The following is a 13,711-nucleotide window of genomic DNA, read 5'->3' as shown; positions in this document are numbered from 1 at the left end:
CCAACATCAGAGGGAAGGCAAGGGAGGGTAGAGGGGATACGAGATCAACCAGAGGGCTTGTATGCATGCATATAAGCATAGCCCATGGACACACATAGTATGGGGGAAGGGCATGTGCTTCAGGGGTGGGAACGGCTGGGGAGAGGTCAATGGGTGGGGGGGGGGAAGGAGACATGTAATATTTTAAACAATAAAGAGTTCTTTAAAAAGCAGTGGTACATTTACACAATGGAGTACTACTTGGCTGTAAAAAATAATAATAAAAGACTATTTGACACAGCATAACACTTTAAATACGAGTATTATACATGCCATTAAAACACTTGAATGAGTGAAAGAAATTTGTATGAATGAATCCATAACAGGATCTCTACTCCAGTAGAACTCCTTATACTTACCCTTTTGGGAAAAAAGGTCTCAGTATGGTTAGGAAATGGCCTTGGGTGAAGGGTATATTGGGTGAAGGATGCCCAGATCTTAAATGCTGGTAAATCTGTCTCCCCCTAGGACTCCTAAGCGCCTTCACAAGTCTTTGTGCCCAACCCTCTCTCCCCTCTACCACTTCATTCTGGTTTCAGAACTGAGTGTGGAGGGTTAACGAGGGCTTAACTTAAAGACATACTATGAGGATTAAGCCCAAGCCAGCTGAGTGGACACAGCAGTGAGCTAAGAGTTCCAGACCTGGCTCTGACCCACGGGCTCCAATGCTGGGAGTCCTGGCATTGGCCACTAAACCTTCCTGGGCTTCTGTTTCATCATCTACAGGGTATGGGGCATGAATAGCTCTCTCAAGTAATGCTGGAGGGATGCACTTCCTAAAATACAGACCCTTGGGCTTAGCCCTAAGATTCTACTTAGGAGGTCTGTGGCAGAGCCTCACTCTATTTTGGGAAGCAGTGGATTTGTGATCTTCAAGCCTCCTTGCAACTCACTCCAGGATTCTAACTCTATTCCCCAGGTGTCCCCAAATCTTCTTACCTGAACCCTGGGATCATCTTGGCAAAGCCAATGACCTTTTGGATGCTGTAACTGACCAGGTCAGCCAGGTGGGGCAGCATGGAGAGGTGGGACAGGTCTAGGGTCACAGAAGAGCTATCTGAGTTTTCTTCGCTCAGATCCAGGTTGGAGAAGTTGGTCGGCTCCATCAAGTCTGAGGAAGGAGGAGGGAAGAAAAGGAACTCCTTAAGGATACTTGAGCCTGGCTTCCTCCTGCTGGGCCCTGTGCGGACCTCCTGTGCCCTGGCAGCTGGGCCAGTTGGGAATCCCACAGTGACCACCTCTCCCAAGGTCACTCTTCAGCCCAGGCTTCCCTCTAGGATCCCCCCGTCACTTCTTTCAGCAAAGTGGGGCAGTAAAACCCAAAATCACAGGTACTCCAAAATGAGACTTCCTCGAGTCATGATTTTATGTTCTGTGTGTTGTTCCTAATGCTGCCAAATCAAAGCTAATTTGGAACCAATAAACTTGTGGGAAGCAATGTTTAACCTCACCAGTGATAAAAAAAAAATTGTCACATAAAACCTCGACACTTTTCACCTATAAACTAGAAACAAACATGCTTAAATGTTGAGACCAATATTTATGAAGATGCAGGGAACTAGGCAATTTTGTGCACTAAAGGAGGCACCAATCTTCGCAAGTCACCTCGCAAGCTATTGACAATTATTCATATTCTTTAACCACTACTCCCACTTCCAGGAATTCATCACAAGGAAGACATTCCCAATAAGTGCAAATATTTAGCAACAAGTATACTGTTATCTTAATGAGAAGCTGTGAAATAATCTAAATATCCGATGGTAGGGGATTTAGATATGTTATTGTACATTCATACCCCAGACTGCCATGCAACCTTTAAAAATAATATTCAGGGTGTATACTGAGTGAAAATATGAAACAATGTATTATTGTGAGAAAAAAGCAAAGTACTAGACTGTGTATGGCACAATTCCATTTCTGAATATGCAAATGTGTTTTTTTAAGAAATGAGTCCTGGCCAGTGTGGTTCATTTGGTTGAGCATCGCCCAATGTACTTAAAGATCATCTGGATTGTACGTTCAGTACTCAGTAGGGGGCTTGCAGGAGGCAGCTGATTAATGTTTCTCTCTCCCACTCCATTCCTTGCCCTATAAAATCAATAAAAATAGCCCAGCCAGCATTGTTCAATTGTTGAGCATCCACTCATGAACCAGGAGGTCACAGTTTGATTCCTGATCAGGGCACATGCCTGGGTTTTGGCTCATCCCCAGTAGGGGGTATCTAGGAGGCAATGATCAATGATTCTCTCTCATCATTGATGTTTCTATCTCACTCCCTCTCCCTTCCTCTCTGAAATCAATACACACATATTAAAAAAATAAAATCAATAAAAACATATTTAAAATACATAAATAAAAATTACAAAATGGGAGAGATACATCACAGTGCTAACAGTGATTAAATGGGTAGTAGGGTTAAAGACTATATATATATAATTTAATTTTTATTTTCTTAATGTCTACAATAAACATACTACTTTTGTATGATAATTAAAAAATAAAAAAGTTAACTAGTTTGAATTGTTAAATAAACATATGCTTTACTGGTAATACCACGGGGGGGGGGTGAGCATCTCAAATCAATTAACTTATGAGAGGGTATCAAAACTCCTAAATAATATAAAATTATTATTAAAAACTGAAGTGCAGACAAATGTGACATGCAGATGGACCCTCATTGATGCAAAGGAATATGCCAATGTCTGGCTCCACTGCCATCTCTGTCCAGCTGGCACTGGGACCCCTGCCACCTGCCCTGGATTTGGGACCCATATCTATCAGTGAGTCTGAAGGGTTCTAATTCCTCGGGGTGGGGGGAGAGGAGGCCCCAGGCTGAGGGCAGCAGGGTTGGGGTTGGCTGAGAGGTAGAGGGTTGAAGGACAAGAGCAGGGGAGGATGAGGCAGGAAGATGAAGAGGAAGGCAGAAAAAGAGCACATAAGAAGAAAAGAAAGGATGGGCTGGAGGTGACAGGTCCTCTAGGGCCTTAATGATCCCCTGGGACTCTGGGGTAAAGTTGGCTGCAAGGGGATTCTTCCATGCCAAATCCCACTTTCCAAAAGGCTCAGGCTCTGATGATTATAGTTAACAATACTGTTTTGAATATTTGGAAGTTGCTAAGAGAGTAAATCTTAAAAGTTTTCATCACACCAAAAAATCTTTGTAACTAAGGTGATAGATGGTCATTGGTTATATATATATATGATCATTATGTTGTACACCTTAGACTTACACAGTGTGATCTGTCAATCATATTTCAATAAAACCAGAAACACTAAACAAAAACCCCATAGGGCCCAGGCTCAAAATACCATTTAGAGGAGTCAGGTCTCCCCCAAGGAGGGAGCCAGGGGCAGAAGCCTGGCTCAGAGGGAGTAGCAAGAGCTCCCGCAGGCAGACCTTGCCTGGGACCCCAGCTTGCCTCCTTCCCAGCGTGGGCCCTTGGGCAAGTTCTACCTGTTCTGAGTTCTACCTGTTCTGAGGACACCATGCGGCTCACAGTGTGACAGGGCCATCCTCCCATTGGCAGCCTCGGACAGGCAGATGGGGAAGCTCTGGGCTCCTCTCCTGGCTCACCAGGGAGCAAGGTGTGCGGTCCTGCTTACCTGGGGAGCTGGTGTACTGATCTGAGCAGGAGGAGGACGAGTCCCCAGAGAAGCTGGACATGTGCCTCAAGGATGACTTTGACAGATGGCTGTCTTCACCCTCAGGCCCTCGAACCGGAGGCTGGAAGGGAAAGTTGGAATATCAGAGGCTCACATTTCAGGCCACCTTCCTACTTTGGCCTTGATCTCCCACAGGAGTGGCTTTAAGGAAGTTCCATGGGAGGGAGCAGCCTCCCTGAAGTGAGAGGGATGGAGCAGCTTCCAATGTTCCCTTCCTGTTGGACTGGGAGGCCTTGCCCCCCCCACCCCCCCCAGGCCCAGGATCCCCTTGTGGCTCATCCTTTAGGGCCAGTGAGCGGCCTACCCGGAACTGGCTGAAGTCAGCATAGGTGGGGTCGTAGGTCTTGTGGTGGGCGTCCAGCAGGATGGTGATGATGCGCTGCTGCTCCTCCGACAGCCTGGGCCGCAGACTGTCCTTCAAGGCCTCCTCCTCCTTCCTCTTCAGAATCATCTCCCGCTTCCGCTGCACCTCCTCATCGGTCAGGATGACTGTGGGTAAGAAGAGAGCTGTGGGAGGGCTGGGCCTGCAGCTCCTCCAAGAAACCTTCCTCTGGTCTCTAAAGACACAAGATGTGAAGGCTGCCTCCCCCACCACACACTCAGAGCTCACGGAGGGGGAAGTGGGTTCCTGCCTCAGGGGAGGCCAAACCTACTCTCTGGGTAGAAAATTGGATTTTCTATGTTGAAAAGGCAGGCACCCGGGAGAGGAGGAAAAGAGGATCTGAGGTGGGTGGCCTGGGCATTAGAGAGGCTGGGTATATGCATCTGGACAAACTATCTGAACTCTCTCGGCTTGTGTTTGGCCTGGCTGGTGTGGCTCAGTGGTTGAGCGTCAATCTATGAACCATGAGGTCATGGTTCGATTCCCAGTCAGGGCACATGCCCGGGTTTCGGGCTCCATCCCCAGTAGGGGCCGTGCTGGAGGCAGATGATCAATGATGTTCTCTCACTGTTGTTTTTATTTCTCTCCCTCCCCCTTCCTCTCTGAAATCAATATAAATATATTTTTTAAAAATAACAAGTTTGGACCATGCAATCTCTTCCAGCTGCTATCCAAGTGTCTGAAGATGGGGAGACCTCACACCCTTTGTTTTGTTCCTTCCTCCATAAAATGTGTTCAGGGGTGGCAAAGTAAAATATCTGCCTGGAAAGATGGACTGCTTTGAGAACTGAATGCGATGCATGTTGAGCACAAAGCAGCTACTCATTCAACATTAATTCCCCCTCCCCTCCCTATCCCCATATTCCCTGATCCTGAAGGAGACAACAGGGGGAAGAGAGGGTGAATAAGTCACGGTGGGGACAGTCACAGTGTTGGAAGATGGGAGGTGCTGAGAAGACAATCCCATGTGGCCATTCCCACATCCAACGTTCCGGGCATGGAATCCAGGCATCTGATCTATTCTGACCAGCAGCGAAAGACTTTTCATCTTTGGTTCCTTGCAAAACAATACCTCCCCAGCCTGTCCAGTCTTGAAATTTCTGCCCAAGGAAGTTTTCAAGTCCTCTAGAAGTCCCCGACAACCACACCTCATTGTTCTAATCTGGGAAGTTCTCTCCAGCTGCTGTCCAAGTGTCTGAAGATGTGGAGACCTCACACCCCTTCATGCCGTGCAGGGGCTCGGGGTGGTGCTGGGGCAGCTGCCTGGAGGGCGGGGCTGGTGGCAGGGATGCCTGGCACAGAAGCCAGGCAAACAGACCTCCTGGCGGGGCTTGCCGAGAGCTGACGGCAGGAGTGGGCACGGGGGCCTGTGGCCTGTAGCTACTTGCTCTGTGCTGGGGTTGCCAGGGCCTCTGCCCACAGAACTGGGGAGTTTCACAAGAGCAGGAAAGCAACCAGAACCTCAGAGTGGGTGGGTTCCAGGCTTCAAGGAAGGCCCATCTGCGCAGGCGATTCAGGAGTGGGGAGGATGAGAGAAATTGGGGGTGGGGGGAGGAAAAGCTTATGGTGGTAGGAGTGGGCAACCAGAGCCTGGGGCACAGCAGAAAATGGATGCCTGCAGGAAAAGATGGTGCGTTCCATCCACAGCTGAGGTAAGCCATACTAAGAAGAGGACTGGGAGGAGGCCACGCCCAGCTTTCTGACTCACCTGCCCAAATTGCTGCCAACCGTCCTCCCACAGAGGGTGTCTGCTCAGACCCCAAGAGGTCAAGTGGAGTGGGAGCAGGGAGCATCCCAGTCCAGGCAGGGTGCCAGGCTCTAGCCTGGAGAACGCAAGAGTAAGTGTCTGGTCTTTCCTGCTCACCAAGGGGTGGCCAGAAGAGTGATGAGACTGGACTGGAGGGGGCTGGCTCTGCCCGTCACGCCAGGGTGTCCACTGGCTTGAGCCAGTCCTTGTGGTTCTATGAGGTCTCTCCTCTCAGAAACTTCTCTGGGGTCCTTATTGCTTACCACGTGCAAACTAATGTCAAGGTTCTCCACGATTTCGCTTCTTCCTGACTTTCCAATCCCCCCCCCCCAGGCCTGTGGATGTACTTCCGCTCTAGTCGGGTTGGGATTGCTGACCCCTGAACACGATGTGCTCCCTCTTGGCACCATATTTCCACTCCTGCTGGACGCCTGTCCAGCTGGGTCTTGTCTCCCCAGTAGCTGTGCAAGTTCTACCTATTGTTCTGCACCCAGCGTACAGCTGGCTGTTTTTCACAGGAAGCGTTTCTTGATTGTCCTGACCTCTCCTTTTTTAATCCTGTGTTATGTCTGCTTTTTCCTACCTACACTGGCACCCGATTGCCTTCTGCTCTGTAATATTTATGGCTAGTACGGTGTGCAATAAATGCCTGTATAGAGAGAACCTAAGAAGTTCAAGGTTCCTTCACTGGAACTATAGGCTACTGAGTAAGGCTAGGGGCCACATCCTGTAATTCCTGTTTCCCCCCTAAAGGCTAGCCCAGTGGAGCTTTCTGGCCATGGCACTTATTCAGTAGTCTGATGTGTTGGATTCCAACACATAAAAGCTGGTTGTCCCTATTATGTGCTAGTTGCCCTGGGCCCAGGAAAGGACTGTGAGAGATGCACCGACACCGCATGTACCCTCCAATGTCAGGAACACACACACTGAAGGCCAGTCCACCAGACCCTGAGCTGAGCTTTCCCTTTTATTTAAATCATTGTTACTGAAATATTTTCAACACAGAATGCCTTGTAACAGAACACCTGTAACATCATGTAACCTTTTCTTGATGATTCAGAGGCATCATTCTGAACAATTACTGGACTTTGCAGGAACAAGGTTATGACCTCAGAATTCTTCAGGGCTGTTTCCCTGCACTGCATGACTCAGCCTGCTATGATTTTTTTCTTGTGCTACTTTCCATGGCTTTCGGTCTCCTTCTCTCTGTTAAACTATGTGTTGTCTCTTCCTTTCGGTGCCTGCCCCTAAAAGTGTGCCTTCTCCCCTGAAGAGTTACTTCAAATCTGTTGGGAGCTGGAAATCCTGGTGATCAACTTTTTTTGCAATAAAAAATTGTAAATGAAAATGGATAAAATATATAGAGGTTTTTATGTACTGGGTACAATTCTAAGTGTGGTTTTGTTTTTTCATATTCACTCACATGTATTTAGTCCTTTTAAGACCACCTAAAGCAGGTGCCATTATCTCCATATTGCAGATGAGAAAACTGAGGCGGAGAGGCTATATACCTTGCTCAGAGTCACACAGCTAACAAGTGGTGGGGCTGGTATTCATCTCAGGCCAGGGTGGTTCTAGAATCCATGGTTTTATCTAAGACCTCATATGGCCTCTGATTAGAATCGGCTAAGTGCTCAGTAGGGCCCTGGTCCGCAGCATTGAACACACACAGTGTTCCAATCCATCTGAAGAGTATGAAAAATTAAAGTAGCAAAGTTTATAAATGGTTTACTTCGAAAGGACAAAGTTAAGAAGATTCAATGTTAACCTTATGACACCGTTCCCCTGGATCACTTGTATCAATAGGGACCATGATCCTGCGTGCAGTCCCAGAGGAAGAAATGCTGGGATCTGCTGGTTTCAAACAGGGGCCACCAATCTGTGGGCCTCCCTCCAAGCCACATTGTCTGGGGACTGAATAACTCATAAGTCTCTCACATATGCAGATGCTATTGTGATTTATGAAATACATCATTTGTTTAAGGGGTTATTAATTCCGTAGGAGATTATCATTGGCTCAGTGAATTGCTACTAAAAATGACATTACTATCATGTAGGAGGACATATGTTTTGAAGTTAAAAGCCACTGACCTAGAATAAGAGCAAGTAGGTTCTGAAAGAGCATTTGATGGGCTCTCCAAAGGATAAAGTGCATGAGATGTGCAGTTAAGTCCTTACCTAGCGTGTGGATAGGTTCTATAATTAAGCAAAGTGACAAATAACAACAACTGTTTTACCACAGCCTAAATGATGTGAATAAGAGTTAGTTCCTACCACATTTCATCAATGTTATAATGAAGCAACGTTGAATAAAACTTATTCGAAAATCTGCTGTGCATGGATTTTGTGAAACCTGGATGGCTTCCTAGAAGCTTTTCTCCACTCCTACTAAGTTCCTTGCCGAGCGAGAAAATAGCTTTGGGCAAGTTATTCCCATGCCAGCGAATCGAGTTAGGGAGGCAAGATCTGAAAGCACAAACAACTTACAAACATTTCAAATTGTCACAGGTGGCCTAACAGCAGGGAAGCAGACATAAAGGTTTTCCAAATGAATGACACAGATAATATCAGGTTTGGGGGATCTTCTTGAGCTATAGACCAGTGGGAGATGTAGTGGTACAAAGAAGCAAACATTCAATCATTCAACACATTTATTGAGTACCTACTATGTGCCAGGTTCTGTGCTAATGCTGGATGCAAAAGACCCACAACTGTAAACATGTTAAACCAGTTAACAGAATACGTACTTCTGTGCAGGACTGGTCTACAAGAAGCAAGAACTCAACTATGAAATTTCTTGGGTTCCAAGGACATAAAGTCAACTAGGACTTGAAGAGAGAGAAAGGGAGACTTCAGTGGGACAAAGTTCTCTTTAGCTCATCAGTAGGGCCCCTTTCATGTAATGATGTTTACTTTGAATTTATATTAGTTCACACAAACACTCCATCCATGCTTTTGTTCCGGCCCTCCGGTCCAGTTTAAGAACCCATTGTGGCCATCGAGTCAAAAAGTTTGCCCACCCCTGCCCTAGGCAGTGCCTGGAAATGCACGATGAAGGAGCTCTGGCCTACAGGGGATCCTTGGGGGCTGTGCTGGGCTGGAGCCCACGGGTCTGGCCTTTGGAAACAGACAGACCTAGATTAGAATGCCCACGCCATCATCTTATTAGCTTAGAGGCATGTTCTTTTAATTCTTCTGAATTTCCTCATCTATTAAATCTTAAAGGGTATTTACATATTTAGGAATTTATAAGAATTTAACAAGAGAATGCATGTGTCTTACACATGTCTGGCACTCAGTAGGTGGTCAATAAACATTGGTTCCCAGGCTCATCCCTTCCCCCTTCTTAGCCTCCTCCAGGGAAGGGCCACCTCCGTTGCCCCATCAGAAGGGGCCTGGCACCCAGGGCTTCTCACAGGGAGCTGGGTGTCCTATGGTTTACAAACGCTGACACTCAGTTGTCTCTAGGAGGGAGGCCTTGGGACAACAGCCAGCCCTGGTGATAAATGAGCAGCAATCCTAGGGGTATGACCGGGAGCTGACAGGCCTTCCAAAGCGGGGCTGCCCCAAGGCAGGGACCACACCTGTCCCTGGAAAAACTTCCCTTCCAGGGAGTGGTCTAAGGCTTAGTGCTAGACCAAGGTTTCTATTATTTTCCCACTTTATTTTTCTTATTCTTATCCAAGGATATGTTTATTAATTTTAGAGAGAGGAAGGAAGGGAAGGAGGGAGGGGAAGAGAGAGAGAGAGAGAGAGAGAGAGAGCGAGAGAGAGAGATATTACTTTCTGAACATGCCCAACTGGGGATCGTACCCACAACTTTTTGGTGTATGGAATGATGCTCCAACCAACTGAACTACCCGGCTGGGCCAAGTTTTCTATTTTAAGTGGAGCTCTGGGGCCCATCCCTAGCTCAGTGTAGCTCCCTGCACTGGCATCTAGAGAGTGGTGGGCATGGACCGCACTGGGCATACAGCAGACCCAGGGACATGGGTTCCATGGGGAGGACTGAGGCTAGGGTTGGCGTGGCTGAGGCACAAAGCTGATTGGGGGCAGGGGAGGATCCACTTCTGGATGGCGGGCCCCACCACAGGGTGCTCCTGGGCAGGGGTCCCCTGACCCACTCAAGGTCTGCTCCTCACTATGGCTGCAAAGCTCTCCGTGGGGCCCAAGAGGGATCGAGGAGGGGACTCCGAATTGGAGTCGAGTCTCAACGTGCTTTCTGACTCCAATCCTGATAGCTTTACCTTCATGGGGCTCAGAGGATTTCTAAGTGTTCCTCCTGCTGCAAGCAGATCATCTCCTTCCCCTGAGACACAGGAGAGGGGCTCCGGGATATGAGTGAGGCCAGCCCTGACCGAACTCCTGGGGCAGAGCCTTACTGAATCCCAGCGGTGTGACTCTGTGCTCCTGGTTGGCTGGAGCCATAGAACCAGTCTCCCTGCCCCTGGAGGCTGTGCAGGCACTCCCCGGGGGCGGAGCAGGGGCTGTGGCTGCACCTGGTTTGTGTCCAGCACCGCTCACACGGAGCAGGCCGCACTGAGCAGAGTGTGAGAAGCCCAGGAGGCACCCAGGCCTGCAGCCGGCACGCTCCAGGATAAACACAGGAGCCGGGCGGGGCAGGGGCCTGGGCACCGAGCGATGAGCATGTTGGGGCCTGCAGGCTCTCGTGGGGGCGAGGAGGAACAGGGCCTGGAAACTCCTTCCAGGGCTGCCAGTGTTGGCTGGGGAGCTGGGATCAGGAGTGAGGGCCTGAGACCTGCCAGAGGGGACCCTGTCAAGGCCTGAGGAGGGGCCCAGGTGAGGGCCTCCACTCGCCTCTGTTTCTCAACAGCAGAGATTGTTTTTTCCCATCAAGGAAGAAATTTCCCATCCCCTCAGCCCTGTACTGTGACTTTTCCTCTGGTTCCAGATACATCTTCCTTATACACCCCCCCCCACCCCCCAGGTCTAAGCGCACCTCCCCAACCTCCTCAGACCTATGGCCTAGAGGGCCTCGGCCCTGTCCCAGAGCTGAGTGCAGATGGCAGGCAGGAGTGAGCAAGTGGCAAAGCAGGGGCTGAATGTACAGAGGGCACCCATGCCCAGGCCAGCTCAGTGCCCCAGCCCTGAGCCCACGAAGACGCTGGTTAGGCCCTCCCAGGATCTACTGAATTCAGTGTCTACTCTGGTTACCAAGTAACTGGTACCAGAGCTCAGATGCAAAGTCCAGGGGTCAGAACATCTGAAACTGCCCCACGGATCCTCTCCGCCTGCCCAGAGCTGGACAGAATGTCCTGCAGGCTTGCTCCTCTTCCTCTGTCTGGATCTAGAGGGTCATCCGAGAGCCCAGTGCTTCCGCTCACAGAATCGTTACACCCAGTATCCCCTGGGCACCAGCCCTCAGATTTGCTCCCGGGGCCAGAGAGGCTGGAAGGCTTGGTGGGCGGACCCTGATGCCAGCCAGGCTCGGAACACTCATTCTCCCACCACTCTTCACCCCCCAACCACAGCAGGCCCCTCTCCCAAAGGCCAAAGCACCCTGGGGTCCTTGGGCCTCATTCTTTCTCCTCGGATCCAGGGAGCTGTGAGCACAGGAATGGCGTTTTGGAGGAAGACCGACCTGGGAGCTCAGGAAGGCAGTGCCCGGCCTCTCCCTCCCACCAGCCTCACCGGTGGGCTCCTCCTGGCCTCCAGACCCATACACGCAGAGGCTTCCACCCTGGCGGTTTGGCCACCCTCCCCAGACTGCTGGCCCCGGATGGCAGGATGCCAGCAGCTATGGGGGAAGGGCGGGCACACCCCTCTGGCCAAACCCGCATAAACAGCAGCCAGAAGTTCCTCTGCCCCCAGTCCCGTCCCAGCCCCCCGCCCTGGCCCCTGGACACTCACACTCCTTCATCATGCCGATGTCCACGCAGCGCTTGAGCCGGCAGGCCTGGCAGTGGCGGCGGTTGTCCTTGGTGATGCGGCAGTCCCCATTGAAGGGACAGGTGAACAGCGCCTTCCGCTTCATGCTGCGTCTGCCAAGAGAGGACACGCCCTCCACTGGGTCACCCACCTTCCAGCTCCCCAGTCCTGGCTGCTGTGACAGCAGGAACCTGCCCACGAGGCCCCAGATGTACATTTCTCCCCAAAGGACTGGGCCAACCCCCCACCCCCAACCATGACAGTTGTGCCCTCCTCCTCCCTGTCTGCTCTGCTCCCATCATTGCTTCATTTATGTCTACAGCACTCTACCCATCACCTTCTTGTTAATTACACAGGAAATATATGAGTGAATTAACTGGAAAAAAAATTAAATACTGAAATCTGCAAAGTAGCCCTCACTGCTTTTACAGCCATTTGAGAGAAGAGGATGCTAGTGTCAGCCTTTACTTCCTAAGAGAGATCTGGAAGGCTGGGGGTAGGGCATCCCCGACCCAGGGACAGACGTGTGACAGGTTCAGGGAGAAGGTAGGAGAGGCCCAACCATAGCTTTAGACATCGACATAATCTGTTCAGAAGGAGAAGGGGCCAGGTGAGCAGGGGGGAGCCCTGGGGTCTGGCTTTGGTTTTCTGAAAGGCAAGGAAACAAAGGTTCTGTAAGAACAGAAAACTGTCAGAGGTTCTCAGCTAGGGAGCCAACACCCACCTGGTCTCCACTGTAAACGTGCATCGATGTGTGCAAACTCATTTTCCTGGTTCCGCTTCCTCTCACTGCAACCATCCCACAGGGGAAGCTGCACCAAGGCCACCTTCTGAGAGGCCTCCTCCCAGCCCCAGCAAGGGGAGGCCCCACTTTTCCCCCAGGACAGGTGGCGGGGTTTAGCCGGGAAAGAGGATGGCAGAATCATTTTCTCCCTGAGTAGCACCCTCCCAGGCGCTAAGCCTTAGAACTGAAGGCCCAGGCCTGACCTTCTCCTTTTCCCGGAGATGAGCTGGTGACATCATCTTCCCCAGATGTCACCCACTCATTATGTTTCTTGGTGACAAATGACTCACTGTTCACATTCACTAGAACATACAAGGGATTCAGGAAAAACACAATCAGTTGACATGGACACATGGGGGCCAAGCCAACCTGACCCTAGAGATAGGGGAGAAGAGACCAGAGGACCAGCTCTGCTGGCAGTCACAGTCCCTGAGGCCCGCAGGGGCCCAGTTTCATGGAAGGGACCGCTGATGGAAAGAAACTTATCAGTGAGGCGATTCAGCAAGAAGTGAAGGCTCCCAAGTTGGAATCCTTAGGGATGTGGTGCTCAGCGTTTAGCCTCCTGGATTGAAGGTGCTATTTCATCCCCAGAAACTCAATGTGCCGCACGAAGCTGAGCCCACAGGTGAGGGGCTCCGAGCAGCTGGCCCTTGAGCACAGATCAAGGTGAAGGACAACCCAGCGGTCCAGGAAGTAGCTGTTGTTGGTTTTGGCATTGGCCCCTGTCCCTCCTGTCACAACCCTCATCACCTGAGGCCAACCAGCAGACCAGGCTCTACAGGGAGGTGGAGTAGCCTAGGCTATTGGGGGTGGTCTGGCCCCGAGTCCTGGCCACCCAAGGCTGTGTCCTGCCCCTACAGTGACTACCTGGGGAAACACCATATAGCAGGCATTTGCCCACCTTTATGGAAATAGGAAGCCTTTCCCCTTGAGCCCCCATTCCTCCCAGCAGCTTCCAGGGGACAGGAGAGTGTGGAAGTACTCTGGGCACTGTGAGGGCTACCCCAGAACGACATGCTATCATCACCACAGGGCGTCTCTCTCACTCTGGAACGTGAGCTTGGTCCCCCCGCCCCTTACTCCTCCCTACTTTGCAGTTCTTGAGGCTCCACTTGTTACCACAAATGCTCAAGCCCCCAGAATGCCCATAATTCTCTAAACCTACTCAAAGACCAGAAGTTTTTAACTCAGAGCAAACTCTCATTCC

The 13,711-nt window shown here is 50.4% G+C and overlaps 1 protein-coding gene across 2 annotated transcripts in view; it reads right to left on the bottom strand.

Moving 5' to 3' along the window:
* The window catches only part of VDR (vitamin D (1,25- dihydroxyvitamin D3) receptor), a 66,533-nt gene that overhangs the window by 17,522 nt on the left and 35,300 nt on the right, over positions 1-13,711 (bottom strand). For both annotated transcript variants that reach the window (XM_006755502.2, XM_006755501.2), the window contains 4 exons: positions 11,703-11,833; positions 4,007-4,191; positions 3,643-3,763; positions 979-1,150 (listed from right to left, as the gene is read on the bottom strand). In XM_006755502.2, the coding sequence (XP_006755565.1) occupies positions 979-1,150; positions 3,643-3,763; positions 4,007-4,191; positions 11,703-11,833 (609 nt within the window). The remainder of the gene's footprint in view (positions 1-978; positions 1,151-3,642; positions 3,764-4,006; positions 4,192-11,702; positions 11,834-13,711) is intronic.

This window comes from Myotis davidii, unplaced genomic scaffold, assembly GCF_000327345.1.
Source record: "Myotis davidii unplaced genomic scaffold, ASM32734v1 scaffold290, whole genome shotgun sequence".
NCBI lineage: Eukaryota > Metazoa > Chordata > Mammalia > Chiroptera > Vespertilionidae > Myotis > Myotis davidii.
The sequence above is the reverse complement of the archived record's forward strand: the minus strand, read 5'-3'. Positions and strand labels throughout refer to the sequence as shown.